The 15,196-nt window shown below is 50.6% G+C and overlaps 1 protein-coding gene across 1 annotated transcript in view; it reads left to right on the top strand.

Annotated features, from left to right (window-relative positions):
- The window catches only part of LOC138252717 (NACHT, LRR and PYD domains-containing protein 3-like), a 458,845-nt gene that overhangs the window by 305,038 nt on the left and 138,611 nt on the right, over positions 1-15,196 (top strand). The window contains exon 9 of the mRNA XM_069205762.1: positions 6,765-6,932. Coding sequence (XP_069061863.1) covers positions 6,765-6,932 — 168 coding nt within the window. The remainder of the gene's footprint in view (positions 1-6,764; positions 6,933-15,196) is intronic.

The raw sequence follows: 15,196 nt of genomic DNA, 5'->3' as shown, positions 1-15,196 counted from the left end.
AGGAGAGGCTGAGGTAAGAGGAAACTACATTAAGGAGAGGCTGAGGTAAGAGGCTGAGGTAAGAAGATGCTCAGGTAAGAAGCGGCTGAGGTAAGAAGAGGCTGGGTTAAGAAGAGGCTGAGGTAAGAAGCTAGGTTAAGAAGAGACTGAGGTACGAGGCTGAGGAAAGAAGATGCTCAGGTAAGAAGCGGCTGAGGTAAGAGGAGGCTGGGTTAAGAAGAGGCTGAGGTAAGAGGCTAGGTTAAGAAGAGACTGAGGTACGAGGCTGAGGAAAGAAGATGCTGAGGAAAGAGGAGACTGGGTTAAGAAGAGGCTGGGGCAAGAGGATGCTGGGGTAAGGTGAGGCTGGGGTAAGAGGAGGCTGAGGTCAGACGAGGCTGCGGTAAGTGGTGGCTGAGGTAAAAAGAGGCTGGGGTAAGAAGAGGCTGCGGTAAGATGAGGCTGGGGTAAGAAGAGGCTGGCGTAAGATGAGGCTGGGGTAAGAGGATGCTGGGGTAAGAGGAGGCATGGACAAGAAGAGGCTGCGGTAAGAAGAGGCTGGGGTAAGAGGAGACCGGGGTAAGAGGAGGCAGAGGTAAGGTGAGGCTGGGGTAAGAGGAGGCTGGGGTAAGAGGAGGCTGGCGTAAGATGAGGCTGGGGTTAGAGGATGCTGGGGTAAGAGGAGGCATGGATAAGAAGAGGCTGCGGTAAGAAGAGGCTGGGGTAAGAGGAGGCTGGGGTAAGAGGAGGCTGAGCTAAGAAGAGGCTGGGATAAGGAGAGGCTGGGATACGAGGCTGAGGTAAGAAGATGCTCAGCTAAGAAGCAGCTGAGGTAAGAAGAGGCTGGGTTAAGAAGAGGCTGAGGTAAGAGGCTAGGTTAAGAAGAGACTGAGGTACAAGGCTGAGGAAAGAAGATGCTGAGGAAAGAGGAGGCTGGGTTAAGAAGAGGCTGGGGCAAGAGGATGCTGGGGTAAGGCGAGGCTGGGGTAAGAGGAGGCTGAGGTCAGACGAGGCTGCGGTAAGAGGAGGCTGAGGTAAGAAGAGGCTGGGGTAAAAAGATGCTGGGGTAAGAGGACACCAGGATAAGAGGAGGCCGAGGTAAGGTGAGGCTGGGGTAGGAGGAGGCTGGGGTAAGATGAGGCTGGGGTAAGAGGAGGCTGGGGTAAGATGAGGCTGGCGTAAGATGAGGCTGGGGTAAGAGGAGGCATGGATAAGAAGAGGCTGCGGTAAGAAGAGGCTGGGGTAAGAGGGGGCTGGGGTAAGAGGAGGCTGAGCTAAGAAGAGCCTGGGATAAGGAGTGGGTGGGATAAGGAGAGGCAGAGGTACGGAGAGGCTGAGGGAAGAGGAGGCCTGGATAAGAAGAGGCTGGCTTAAGAGGAGGCTAGGGTAACAGGAGCATGGATAAGAAGAGGCTGAGCTAAGAAGAGGCGGAGGTAAGAAGAGGCTGAGTTAAGTGGAGGCTGGGGTAAGAAGATGCTGGCGTAAGTGGATGCTGGGGTAATGTGAGGCTGGGGTAAGAGGAGGATGAGGTCAGATGAGGCTGGTGTTAGAGGAGGATGAGGTTAGGGGAGGTTGGGGTAAGAGGAGGCTGGGGTAAGAAGATGCTGAGATAAAAAGAGGCTGATGTAAGGGGAGGCTGGGGTAAGGAGAGGCTGAGGTAAGAGGAAACTGCATTAAGGAGAGGCTTAGGTCAGAGGCTGGGTTAAGAAGAGGCTGAGGTACGAGGCTGAGGTAAGAAGATGCTCAGGTAAGAAGCAGCTGAGGTAAGAGGAGGCTGGGTTAAGAAGAGGCTGGGGTAATGTGAGGCTGAGGTAAGAAGAGGGTGCGGTAAGAGGAGGCTGGGGTAAAAAGAGGCTGGGGTAAGAGGAGGCCGGGGTAAGAGGAGGCTGAGGTAAGGCAAGGCCGGGGTAAGAGGAGGCTGGGGTAAGATGAGGCTGGGGTAAGAGGAGGCTGGGGTAAGAGGAGGCATGGATAAGAAGAGGCTGAGGTAAGAGGAGGCTGGGGTAAGAGGAGGCTGGAGTAGGAAGAGGCTGGGGTAATAGGAGGCTGGGTTAAGAAGAGGCTGGGATAAGGAGAGGCTGGGTTAAGAAGAGGCTGGGTTAAGAAGAGACTGGGATAAGGAGAGGCTGGGGTAAGGAGAGGCTGAGGTAAGAGGAGGCTGGGGTAAGAGGAGGCTGGGTTAAGAAGAGGCTGAGATAAAGAGAGGCTGGGGTAAGGAGAGGCTCAGGGAAGAGGAGGCATGGATAAGAAGAGGCTGGGTTAAGAGGAGGATGGGGAAAAGGAGACTGAGATAAGAGGAGGCTGGGTTAACAGGAGCATGGATAAGAAGAGGCTGAGGTAAGAAGAGGCGGAGGTAAGGAGAGGCTGAGTTAAGTGGAGGCTGGGGTAAGAAGAGGCTGGCATAAGTGGATGCTGGGGTAAGGTGAGGCTGGGGTAAGTGGAGGATGAGGTCAGAAGAGGCTGGGGTAAGAGGAGGCTGAGGTTAGGGAAGGTGGGGTAAGGAGAGGCTGAGGTAAGAGGAAACTGCATGAAGGAGAGGCTGAGGTAAGAGGCTGGGCTAAGAAGAGGCTGAGGTACGAGGCTGAGGTAAGAAGATGCTCAGGTAAGAAGCAGCTGAGGTAAGAGGAGGCTGGGTTAAGAAGAGGCTGAGGTAAGAGGCTGGGTTAAGAAGAGACTGAGGTAAGAAGATGTTCAGGTAAGAAGAGCCTGAGGTAAGAGGAGGCTGGGTTAAGAAGAGGCTGGGGTAAGAGGATGCTAGGGTAAGGTGAGGCTGAGGTCAGAAGAGGCTGGGGTAAGAGGAGGCTGGGGTAAGATGAGGATGGGGTAAGAGGAGGCTGGGGTAAGAGGAGGCTGGGGTAAGAAGAGGCTGGGGTAAGAAGAGGCTGGGATAAGAGGAGGCTGGGATAAGAGGAGGCTGGTGTAAGAGGAGGCTGGGGTTAGAAGAGGCTGGGGTAAGAGGAGGCCGGAGTAAGAGGAGGCCGAGGTAAGACGAGGCCGAGGTAAGTAGACGCTTGGGTAAGAGGAGGCTGGGGTAAGAGGAGACCGGGGTAAGAGGAGGCCGAGGTAAGACGAGGTCGGGGTAGAAGGAGACTAGGGTAAGAAGAGGCTGGAGTAAGAGGAGACTGGGGTAAGAGGAGGCTGGGGTAAAAAGAGGTTGGGGTAAGAGGAGACTGGGGTAAGAGGAGACCGAGGTAAGACGAGGTCGGGGTAAAAGGAGGCTGGGGTAAGAAGAGGCTGGGGTAAGACTAGGCTGAGGTAAGACGAGGCTTGGGTAAGAGGAGGCTGGGGTAATAGAAGGCTGGTGCAAGAAGAGAGTGAGGTAAGAAGGGGTGAAGTAAGAAGAGGCTGGAGTAAGGGGAGGCTGAGGGAAGAGGAGGCTGAGGTAAGAGGAGGCTGGGGTAAGAGGAGGCATGGATAAGAAGAGGCTGGGGCAAGAGGATGCTGGGGAAGAGGAGGATGAGATAAGAGGAGGCTGGGGTAAGAAGAGGCTGGGGTAAGAGGAGGCTGAGGTAAGAGGAGGCTGGGGTAAGAGGAGGCCGGGCTAAGAGGATGATGGGTTAAGAGTATGATGGGGTAAGAGGAGGCATGGATAAGAAGAGGATGAGGTAAGAAGAGGCTGAGGTAAGATGAGGTCGGGGTAAGAGGAGGCTGGGGTAAGAGGAGGCTGGGGTAAGAGGAGGATGAGTTAAGAGGAGGCTGAGGTAAGAGGATGATGGGGTAGGAGGATGACGGATTAAGAGGATGATGGGGTAAGAGGATGATGGGCTAAGAGGATGATGGGTTAAGAGGATGTTGGGGTAAGAGGAGGCATGGATAAGAAGAGGATGAGGTAAGAAGAGGCTGAGGTAAGATGAGGTCAGGGTAAGAGGAGGCTAGGGTAAGAATAGGCCGGGGTAAGAGGAGGCTGGGGTAAGAGGAGGCTGGGGTAGGAGGAGGCTGGGATAAGAAGACACTGAGGTAAGAGGAGGCCTAGGTAAGGAGAGGCTTCAGTAAGAGGAGGCTGGGGTAAGAGGAGGCATGGATAAGAAGAGCCTGGGTTAAGAGGAGGATGGGGGAGAGGAGGCTAGGATAAAAGGAGGCTGGGGTAAAAGCAGGCTGTGGTAAGACGAGACATGGATAAGAAGAGGCAGAGGTGAGAAGAGGCTGGGGTAAGAGGAGGCTAGGGATAGAGGAGGCTGGGGTAAGAGGATTCTGGGGTAAGGTGAGGCTGGGGTAAGAGGAGGCCGAGGTAAAAGGAGGATGAGGTAAGACGTGGCTGGGGTAAGAGGAGGCTGGGGTAAGACAAGGCCAGAGTAGGAGGAGGCTGGGAATATGAGGAGGCTGGGGTAAGAGGAGGCGGAGGTAAGAGGAGTCCGAGGTAAGAAGAGGCTGGGGTAAGAGAAGGCTGGGGTAAGAGGAGGCCTGGGTAAGAGGAGGCCGTGGCAAGACTAGGCTGAGGTAAGATGAGGCTGAGGTAAGAGGAGGCTGGCGTAAGAGGAGGCTGGTGTAAGAAGAGAGTGAGTTAAGAGGAGTCTGGGGCAAGAGGAGGCTGGGGTAAGAGGAGACTGAGGTAAGATGAGGCCAGGGTAAGAGTAGCGCAGAGTAAGAAGATACTGAGGTAAGAGGAAAGAGGGGACAGGTATAATCACAGGCTGGGGTGAAACAGATGAGCTGCAGGGGATTGAGACACGATGAGGCTAGGGTAAAAGAGGAACGAGGGGGTGGCTTAAGAAGAGACCGAGGCAAGAGGGGGTGGGGTAATAAGAGACCGAGGCAAGAGTGGGTGGGGTAAGAAGAGACCGAGGCAAGAGTGGGGTATGAAGAAACAGAGGCAAGAGTGGGTGGGGTAAGAAGAGACCGAGGCAAGAGTGGGTGGGGTAAGAAGAGACCGAGGCAAGAGGGGGTGGGGTAAGAAGAGACCGGGGCAAGAGGGGGTGGGGTAAGAAGAGACCGAGGCAAGAGTGGGTGGGGTAAGAAGAGACCGAGGCAAGAGTGGGTGGGGTATGAAGAGACTGAGGCAAGAGTGGGTGGGGTAAGAAGAGACCGAGGCAAGAGTGGCTGGGGTAAGAAGAGACCAGAACAAGAGTGGCTGGGGTAAGAAGAGACTGAGGCAAGAGGGGGTGGGGTAAGAAGGGACCGAGGCAAGAATGGCTAGGGTATGAAGAGACCGAGATAAGAGTGGGTGGGGTGATGAGATTTCTGACTGGGACAAGAGGAGCCTGGGAAACAAGAAAGCTGGAGTGAGAGGAGGCTGGGGTAAGAGGAGGCTGGAATAAGAAGAGTGAGGGGTAAGAAAAGGCATGAATAAGCGGAGGCTGGGTAAGAGGATGATGGGGTATGAGGAGGCTGAGATAAGTGGAGGCTGAGGTAAGAGGAGGATGAGCTAAGAGAAGGCTGAGGTAAGAGGAGGATGAGGTATGAGGAGGCTGAGGTAAGAGGATGATGGGGTAAGTGCAGGCTGAGTAAGATGATGATGGGGTAAGAGGATGATGGGGTAAGAGGATGATGGGGTAAGATTATGATGGTGTCAGAGAAGGCATGGATAAGCGGAGGCTGAGTAAGAGGATGATGGGGTAAGAGGATGACAGGGTAAGAGGATGATGGGGTAAGAGAATGATGAGGTAAGAGGATGACAGGGTAAGAGGATGATGGGGTAAGAAGATGCTGGTGTAAGAGGAGGCTGAGGTAAGAGGAGGCTGAGATAAGCGGAGGCTGGGTAAGATGAGGCTGGGTTAGAGGATGATGGGGTAAGAAGAGGCTGAGTTAAGAGGAGGCTGGGGTAAGGAGAGGCTGGGTAAGAGGATGATGGGGTAAGAGGATGATGGGGTAAGAGGAGGCTGGAATAAGAGGAGTGAGGGGTAAGACAAGGCATGGATAAGCGGAGGCTGGGTAAGAGGATGATGGGGTATGAGGAGGCTGAGGTAAGTGGAGGCTGAGGTAAGAGGAGGATGAGCTAAGAGAAGGCTGAGGTAAGAGGAGGCTGAGGTTAGAGGAGGCTGAGGTAAGAGGATGATGGGGTAAGTGCAGGCTGAGTAAGACGATGATGGGGTAAGAGGATGAGGGGGTAAGAGGATGGTGGGGTAAGAGGATGACGGGGTAAGATTATGATGGTGTAAGAGAAGGCATGGATAAGCAGAGGCTGGGTAAGAGGATGATGGGGTAAGAGGATGACAGGGTAAGAGGATGATGGGGTAAGAGGATGACAAGGTAAGAGGATGATGGGGTAAGAGGATGATGGGGTAAGAGGATGACAGGGTAAGAAGATGATGGGGTAAGAGGATGACAAGGTAAGAGGATGATGGGGTAAGAGGATGACAGGGTAAGAGGATGATGGGGTAAGAAGAGGCTGGTGTAAGAAGAGGCTGAGGTAAGAGGAGGCTGAGGTAAGCGGAGGCTGGGGTAAGATGAGACTGGGTAAGAGGATGATGGGGTAAGAAGAGGCTGAGTTAAGAGGAGGCTGAGGTAAGTGGAGGCTGGGTTAGAGGATGATGGGGTAAGAGGAAGAGGGGTTAAGAGGATGACGGGGTAATAGAAGACTAGGGTGAGTGGAGATGAGCTATGAGGGCACTGGGCATATCACAGTGTCCATCAACCCTTCCCTCTTCCTCACCACATTGTAATTCCTGTCTATTTCCCTTCCTGCCACAAATCCTACACTGCTTCGTTCCTACGCTAAGTCATGGCCCTCCTCCTCCGCACGCTGCCAGCCCTCCCCTCACCCTTGGCTTCTTGTGTTCCCTGTGGATTCGAAGCCTCGCTTCTCAGTGACTGCACTGAGCACTCACCCTGATATCCATTCTCTCCAGTCTCTTTGACACAGGTCTCACTGATGCCGGCGCCGAGGAGCTATGTTCAGCCCTCTCCACAAGCACACATATGACTCAACTCGACCTCAGCCGAAACTCCTTCACTGCGCAGTCCACTTGCAGCTTCGTGCACCTCATCGCAGCCTCTCAGAGCCTGGAGAGCCTGGAGTAAGTACCTTCAGAGTATCTTTAGAAGAAGTCACAGGGGCATATTTATTTATGCCCCCTTTCCGCTGCTATTGCGTCACTTTTTGTGAAACTCCAGTGGCACAGACCTCTCAACCACATCTATGAGGACACGCAAAGTCACTTTGCGTGGCTTTTCATGGCTTTGTACTTATGGAATAAGGCAAGGCAGCACACGTCACTGCGTTGCGTTACCCTGCGTCAGGGGGTGTAGGAGGCTGGACTGGCTTGTAGTGAGTACCAAGGGGTACTTGCACCTTGCACCAGGCCCAGTTATCCCTTATTAGTGTATAGGGTGTCTAGCAGCTTAGGCTGATAGATAATGGTAGCTTAGCAGAGCAGCTTAGGCTGAACTAGGAGACGTGTGAAGCTACTACAGTACCACAAGTGTCACTTGCACAATATCATAAGAAAACACATTACACAGTTATACTAAAAATAAAGGTACTTTATGTTTATGACAATATGCCAAAGTATCTCAGAGTGTACCCTCAGTATGAGGATAGCAAATATACACAAGTTATATGTACACAATACCAAAAATATGCAGTATAGTCTTAGAAAACAGTGCAAACAATGTATAGTTACAATAGGATGCAATGGGGACACATAGGGATAGGGGCAACACAAACCATATACTCCAAAAGTGGAATGCGAACCACGAATGGACCCCAAACCTATGTGACCTTGTAGAGGGTCGCTGGGACTATTAGAAAATAGTGAGGGTTAGAAAAATAGCCCATCCCAAGACCCTGAAAAGTGAGTGCAAAGTGCACTAAAGTTCCCCAAAGGACATAGAAGTCGTGATAGGGGAATTCTGCAGGAAAGACACAAACCAGCAATGCAACAACGATGGATTTCCATTCGAGGGTACCTGTGGAACAAGCTGTGGGTGCAAAGAAGCTTCTACTGGACAGAAGAAGCTTAGGTTTCTGCAGGAACGACAAGGGCTAGAGACTTCCCCTTTGGAGGACAGATCCCTCACGCCGTGGAGAGTCGTGCAGAAGTGTTTTCCCACCGAAAGACCGCCAACAAGCCTTGCTAGCTGCAAATCGTGCAGTTAGTGTTTTTGGATGCTGCTGTGGCCCAGGAGGGACCAGGATGTCGCAAATTGCGTCAGGAGACAGAGGGGACATCGAGCAAGACAAGGAGCCCTCTCAGCAGCAAGTAGCACCCGGAGAAGTGCCAGAAACAGGCACTACAAGGATGCGTGAAACGGTGCTCACCCGAAGTTACACAAAGGAGTCCCACGTCGCCGGATACCAACTTAGAAAGTCGTGCAATGCAGGTTAGAGTGTCGTGGACCCAGGCTTGGCTGTGCACAAAGGATTTCCGCCGGAAGTGCACAGAGGCCAGAGTAGCTGCAAAAGTCGCGGTTCCCAGCAATGCAGTCTGGCGTGGGGAGGCAAGGACTTACCTCCACCAAACTTGGACTGAAGAGTCACTGGACTGTGGGGGTCACTTGGACACAGTTGCTGGATTCGAGGGACCTCGCTCGTCGTGCTGAGAGGAGGCCCAAGGGACCGGTAATGCAGCTTTTTGGTGCCTGCGGTTGCAGGGGGAAGATTCCGTCGACCCACGGGAGATTTCTTCGGAGCTTCTAGTGCAGAGAGGAGGCAGACTACCCCCACAGCATGCACCACCAGGAAAACAGTCGAGAAGGCGGCAGGATCAGCGTTACAGAGTTGCAGTAGTCGTCTTAGCTACTTTGTTGCAGTTTTGCAGGCTTCCAGCGCGGTCAGCAGTCGATTCCTTGGCAGAAGGTGAAGAGAGAGATGCAGAGGAACTCTGATGAGCTCTTGCATTCGTTATCTCAGGAATTCCCCAAAGCAGAGACCCTAAATAGCCAGAAAAGAGGGTTTGGCTACTTAGGAGAGAGGATAGGCTACCAACACCTGAAGGAGCCTATCAGAAGGAGTCTCTGATGTCACCTGGTGGCACTGGCCACTCAGAGCAGTCCAGTGTGCCAGCAGCACCTTTGTTTCCAAGATGGCAGAGGTCTGGAGCACACTGGAGGAGCTCTGGACACCTCCCAGGGGAGGTGCAGGTCAGGGGAGTGGTCACTCCCCTTTCCTTTGTCCAGTTTCGCGCCAGAGCAGGGCTAAGGGGTCCCCTGAACCGGTGTAGACTGGCTTATGCAGAATTGGGCACATCTGTGCCCATGAAAGCATTTCCAGAGGCTGGGGGAGGCTACTCCTCCCCTGCCTTCACACCATTTTCCAAAGGGAGAGGGTGTAACACCCTCTCTCAGAGGAAGTCCTTTGTTCTGCCATCCTGGGACAAGCCTGGCATGACCCCAGGAGGGCAGAAACCTGTCTGAGGGGTTGGCAGCAGCAGCAGCTGCAGTGAAACCCCAGGAAAGGCAGTTTGGCAGTACCAGGGTCTGTGCTACAGACCACTGGGATCATGGGATTGTGCCAACTATGCCAGGATGGCATAGAGGGGGCAATTCCATGATCATAGACATGTTACATGGCCATATTCGGAGTTACCATTGTGAAGCTACATATAGGTATTGACCTATATGTAGTGCACGCATGTAATGGTGTCCCCGCACTCACAAAGTTCAGGGAATTGGCCCTGAACAATGTGGGGGCACCTTGGCTAGTGCCAGGGTGCCCTCACACTAAGTAACTTTGCACCTAACCTTTACCAGGTAAAGGTTAGACATATAGGTGACTTATAAGTTACTTAAGTGCAGTGTAAAATGGCTGTGAAATATCGTGGACGTTATTTCACTCAGGCTGCAGTGGCAGGCCTGTGTAAGAATTGTCAGAGCTCCCTATGGGTGGCAAAAGAAATGCTGCAGCCCATAGGGATCTCCTGGAACCCCAATACCCTGGGTACCTCAGTACCATATACTAGGGAATTATAAGGGTGTTCCAGTATGCCAATGTGAATTGATGAAATTGGTCACTAGCCTGTTAGTGACAATTTGGAAAGAAATGAGAGAGCATAACCACTGAGGTTCTGATTAGCAGAGCCTCAGTGAGACAGTTAGTCACTACACAGGTAACACATTCAGGCACACTTATGAGCACTGGGGCCCTGGTGAACAGGGTCCCAGTGACACATACAACTAAAACAACATACATACAGTGAAAAATGGGGGTAAGTGCCAGGCAAGATGGTACTTTCCTACAGGGGGCATCCCATGGGCGTTGTAGTGTGCTTTCCCACGCAACACCCATGGATTTTGAGATTTACCAAATCGTGTAAACCAGGGAATGCGCAAAAACCTTACAGCTCACGTTAGTATCTTTTTTTGTTCTTGTTATGTATGTTGCCTTCTGAAGCACTCATAGAAAGAGGATAACGCCTCTCAGGATTGTTTTTGTGCAGGAAGGTGCCCCTTCCTGCACAAAACAATCCTGCATACAGCGCAGAGTCCCTTGTCCTATGGTGCAAGGGTGCCTGCATTGGCTCTAGGCTTCCAAAACGGCACCAGCGTACCGGGAAAGGAATGCGCCGTATTGCATAGACACGGTGCGTTCTTGCACTTTCACTTTGGCGTAGGTCACCGCAGCAAGGTGTTTTGCTGCCCTGCTCTTATCTACACCAAAGCCCCGTAGATGAGGGACACAGTGTCCCTAGAGTTCATCTTATAACTCAATGTTTCAGAGTTCTAGGTCTTGGTCACCTGCGATTTCTTACACATCCCTGCATGAATCCTTTGTCACCTTGAGGAATGTAACAGGTTGTTTCGTTCCTAAAATCAATGCTGACACACAAAGAGTTTTCAGAAACCCTGTGAGATGTCGGCCAGTAGGCAAGCACCACACTGTCGTTCATGCTCAGGCAGGAGGCTGGGAGGGGCAAAGCACAAGTAAAACACAGTAACTTTCCCAGAATACACACAAACACAAGAAAGAAAATTATGCAAGAACCAGAAGAGACTGCACAACACCAACAATGGATTCCTGGACCTGAAGACATGTGGAAGAAGGGGACCAAGTCCAAGAAGCACTGAAGAGTCCAGGGAGAACAGGAGCCCCGGCTAACCTGGATGAAGGTGCAAAAGAAGAACCACCGGTGAAGAACAACAGTCAGTACTGCACCCAAGAAGATGGATGTGGGTTCCTGGTTGGTGCAGATGATGTCCCTTGCCTGATGGATGATTGGAGTGTAGTTTTTGTCACTGGATTCCACCAACAAGCCTTGGCATACGCAAAGCTCGCAGCTAGTGGAAAATGGCACTGCCCGGGACCAGGAGGGACCTGGTTGACTCTACCCAGGGTGGGGAGTCAGAGGGGGATATCAGCAACTCAGAGAGCCCTAGAAGACCAGGCAACATTCACAGGGTTCCTACAGCACAGGGACAAAGAAGGTGCAAAATCAGGCACACGCAGCACTACACAAAGGGATCCTTTTCATTTTCTTGTGTGTTCTAGGAAAGTTACTGTGATTTACTCCTGCTTTCCTGGGCTCTGGGGAGGGTTCTATTACCTACCTTTGGTGTTTTCTAAAACTCCCAGCACCCCTCTACACACTACACATGCCTAGGTGGCAAACCGACTTTCGCATTCCACTTTCTTAGTATATGGTTTGTGGTCCCCCTAGGCCCATTTCTAACTTTTGTGATCTTCACTATTTGCACTGTTTTCTAACTGTTTACTTACCTGTTTTTGGATACTAGTGTACATATCGTGTATTTTACTTACCTCCTTTGGGAGTATAGTCTCTATGGTATTTTTGACAAGTGTGTTACCAAAATAAAGTACCTTTTTCTTTGTAACACTGGGTATTTGCTTTCATGTGTGTGAGTACTGTGTGACTACAGTGGCATTGCATGAGCTTTGCATGTCTCCTAGTTCAGTCTTGGCTGCTCATCCACAGCTACCTCTAGACAGCCTGAGTTATAGACATTGTCTACACTACACAAATAAGGGACACCTGGGCCGTAGGTACCCACCACACACCAGGCCAGCCTGCTACACACGCACATGAGTAATGACTGGGACTCTGTGGTTTGTGGTTTGAAGCTTTGGTAGTTTCTTGTTATAAATTACGCAGTGTTAGCGCATGTTCAATGTGGGAAAGTACGAGATCACAAACATTGGGTACTTAGGCCCATATTTATACTTTTTGACGCCAGCGCTGGTTTGCGTCAAAACTTTTACTGCCGGCTAACACCATTCCTACGCGCCATGCGGGCGCCTTATTTAAGGAATGACTGCGGACTGGTCTGAGTAAAAAAAAAGACTCAAACCCAGTGTAGGGGAAAATGGGGGTTGTGCGTCAAAAAATGGTGCAAGTCAGGTTTGAGGCAAAAATAATGCCTCAAACCGGACTTGTGCCATTCTTTGACGCACAACCCCCATTGAAATGACTCCTGTCTTAGCAAAGACAGAAGTCATGCCCCTTGCCCAATAGCCAGGGCATGGTCATTGGGCATAGTGGCATGTAGGGGGGCCCAAATTAGGCCCCTATGCCACTAAAAAATGTTTAAAAAAATAGTTACCTCAACTTACCTGGGATGTGTCCCCCCATCCATGGGTGTCCTCCAGTGGTCGGCGAGGGTGGCAGGGGGTGTCCCTGGGGGCAGGGAAGGGCACCTCTGGACTCCTTCCATGGTCAGAAACAATGGAAGTGAGCCCACAGGTCCCTTAAAGCCTGACCTGACCCAGGCGTTAAAAAATGGCGCAGTTTTTTAAGGCCTGCCCCCTCCTGTCCGTCAAAATGACGCTGGAGTATAAATAAGGCACACAGGCCTTAAAGTCATTTTTTGGGCAGGAACACCTACCTTGTATGTCATTAACGCAAGGCAGTTTCCCGCATCCAAAAAATGACGCACACAGAGGAATTTTGACGTCCTCAGGCATCAAAGTTTAAATATGGGGCACAGTTTGCGCCGAATGTGCATCAAAATTTTTGACGCACATTCGGTGCAAACAGAGTATAAAATGCCCCTTAGTACTATGAGCACATGCACTTTATCAACCGGTAGAGAGCACTTCATCTGTGTACAATATAATTTATAACAATATCTTCTGCACAAGCACTTTACTAGATTATTGTTGAATATGTTGTGCCATATGTTATGAATCAGGATGTGTGATCACATTATAGCACAAAGGATTGTGGAAAGTGGACTATGATAGGCAGGTACATGCACTTTCTGAAGTGGCATAGAGCGATCTATGCGTGCACCATACCCCAGCTCAGGCCTAGATAGAGGAAGGATAATGATAGCATGAAGTGTTGAATGTGGTAACACATGGAACCTATAGCGCTCTCTTCGTTATTACGGGACTGTGTGCCAGCCGGTAGGTGGTGAGAGGTGTCTACCCTTGTGCAACAAGTTCTCACGCACATGACCTCATTGGTGGATTAGCCCAGGGACCTTTTCACACTGCGTTTGTGGCACAGGAGCTCCCATAAGGACTCTATGATGTATGCACTTTGGGAGCTTTACTTTTAGACATGGTGAAATGTATAGCGCCGCAATTAGCTCAGGGACCTTGCTATGATGCATGTTTTGCATAATTAATATCATAAGTACCAAATGATGTGTGCACTTTAGGAGATCGGCGATTAATCGGGGCATTTACCTCGTATATAGGATGTGTGCACTTTAGGAGATCGGCGATTAATCGGGGCATTTACCTCGTATATAGGATGTGTACACTTTAGGAGATCGGCGATTAATCGGGGCATTTACCTCGTATATAGGATGTGTGCACTTTAGGAGAATGGCGATTAATCGGGGCATTTACCTCGTATATAGGATGTGTGCACTTTAGGAGATCGGCGATTAATCGGGGCATTTACCTCGTATATAGGATGTGTGCACTTTAGGAGATCGGCGATTAATCGGGGCATTTACCTCGTATATAGGATGTGTGCACTTTAGGAGAATGGCGATTAATCGGGGCATTTACCTCGTATATAGGATGTGTGCACTTTAGGAGATCGGCGATTAATCGGGGCATTTACCTCGTATATAGGATGTGTGCACTTTAGGAGATCGGCGATTAATCGGGGCATTTACCTCGTATATAGGATGTGTGCACTTTAGGAGAATGGCGATTAATCGGGGCATTTACCTCGTATATAGGATGTGTGCACTTTAGGAGAATGGCGATTAATCGGGGCATTTACCTCGTATATAGGATGTGTGCACTTTAGGAGATCGGCGATTAATCGGGGCATTTACCTCGTATATAGGATGTGTGCACTTTAGGAGATCGGCGATTAATCGGGGCATTTACCTCGTATATAGGATGTGTGCACTTTAGGAGAATGGCGATTAATCGGGGCATTTACCTCGTATATAGGATGTGTGCACTTTAGGAGATCGGCGATTAATCGGGGCATTTACCTCGTATATAGGATGTGTGCACTTTAGGAGATCGGCGATTAATCGGGGCATTTACCTCGTATATAGGATGTGTGCACTTTAGGAGATCGGCGATTAATCGGGGCATTTACCTCGTATATAGGATGTGTTCCCTTTAGGAGATCGGCGATTAATCGGGGCATTTACCTCGTATATAGGATGTGTGCACTTTAGGAGATCGGCGATTAATCGGGGCATTTACCTCGTATATAGGATGTGTTCCCTTTAGGAGAATGGTGATTAATCGGGGCATTTACCTCGTATATAGGATGCGTTCCCTTTAGGAGATCGGCGATTAATCGGGGCATTCACCTCTTTGTCATTAAGCAGCTCACCTATTCGGGTTTTCGTGGAATTGTATGTCCAATTTGGAACCAGTATGAACGGTGCAAGGCCTCCGCCCCTGACGTCACCTAGGGGCATTCTTTGTGTTATAAGCGCTAGAAGAACTAGGTGAGTTGGGGCACTTCCCCACAGTGACAGATTCAGAACATTAAGCTTAAGATGATCTCACCTTTTATGAGGTTATAGTGAGATAACCCCGATATCCCTAGATGAATGGTGTTGGAAATACTTATAAACATTTATGAGTATATAAAAAGAAAATATACTGATGAATAAGTATCATTGAACTGACGGTCGTGCATAGTTAAAATGTTTGTAAAAGCCTGGTTGCCAACTTTAATGAGCATGAGAAATAGGTGATGGGTCCCTTTAGAAGGGCCCGTTTGTACACATGTACTGTATGACCCTGAGGAAGGCTACGGCCGAAACGCGTCGGTCAGTCTTATGCCCCGATTTAAAGTAATTGCAAAATAAAGTTTGTCACCTGATTGGAGCCGTGCTGCTTTTTTCTTTTTCTGGGCCCCGGTCTGGGTGAGACGGACGTGGGGCCCTAAAGGACTCT

This window comes from Pleurodeles waltl, chromosome 1_2 (assembly GCF_031143425.1).
Source record: "Pleurodeles waltl isolate 20211129_DDA chromosome 1_2, aPleWal1.hap1.20221129, whole genome shotgun sequence".
Lineage (NCBI taxonomy): Eukaryota > Metazoa > Chordata > Amphibia > Caudata > Salamandridae > Pleurodeles > Pleurodeles waltl.
The sequence above is the reverse complement of the archived record's forward strand: the minus strand, read 5'-3'. Positions and strand labels throughout refer to the sequence as shown.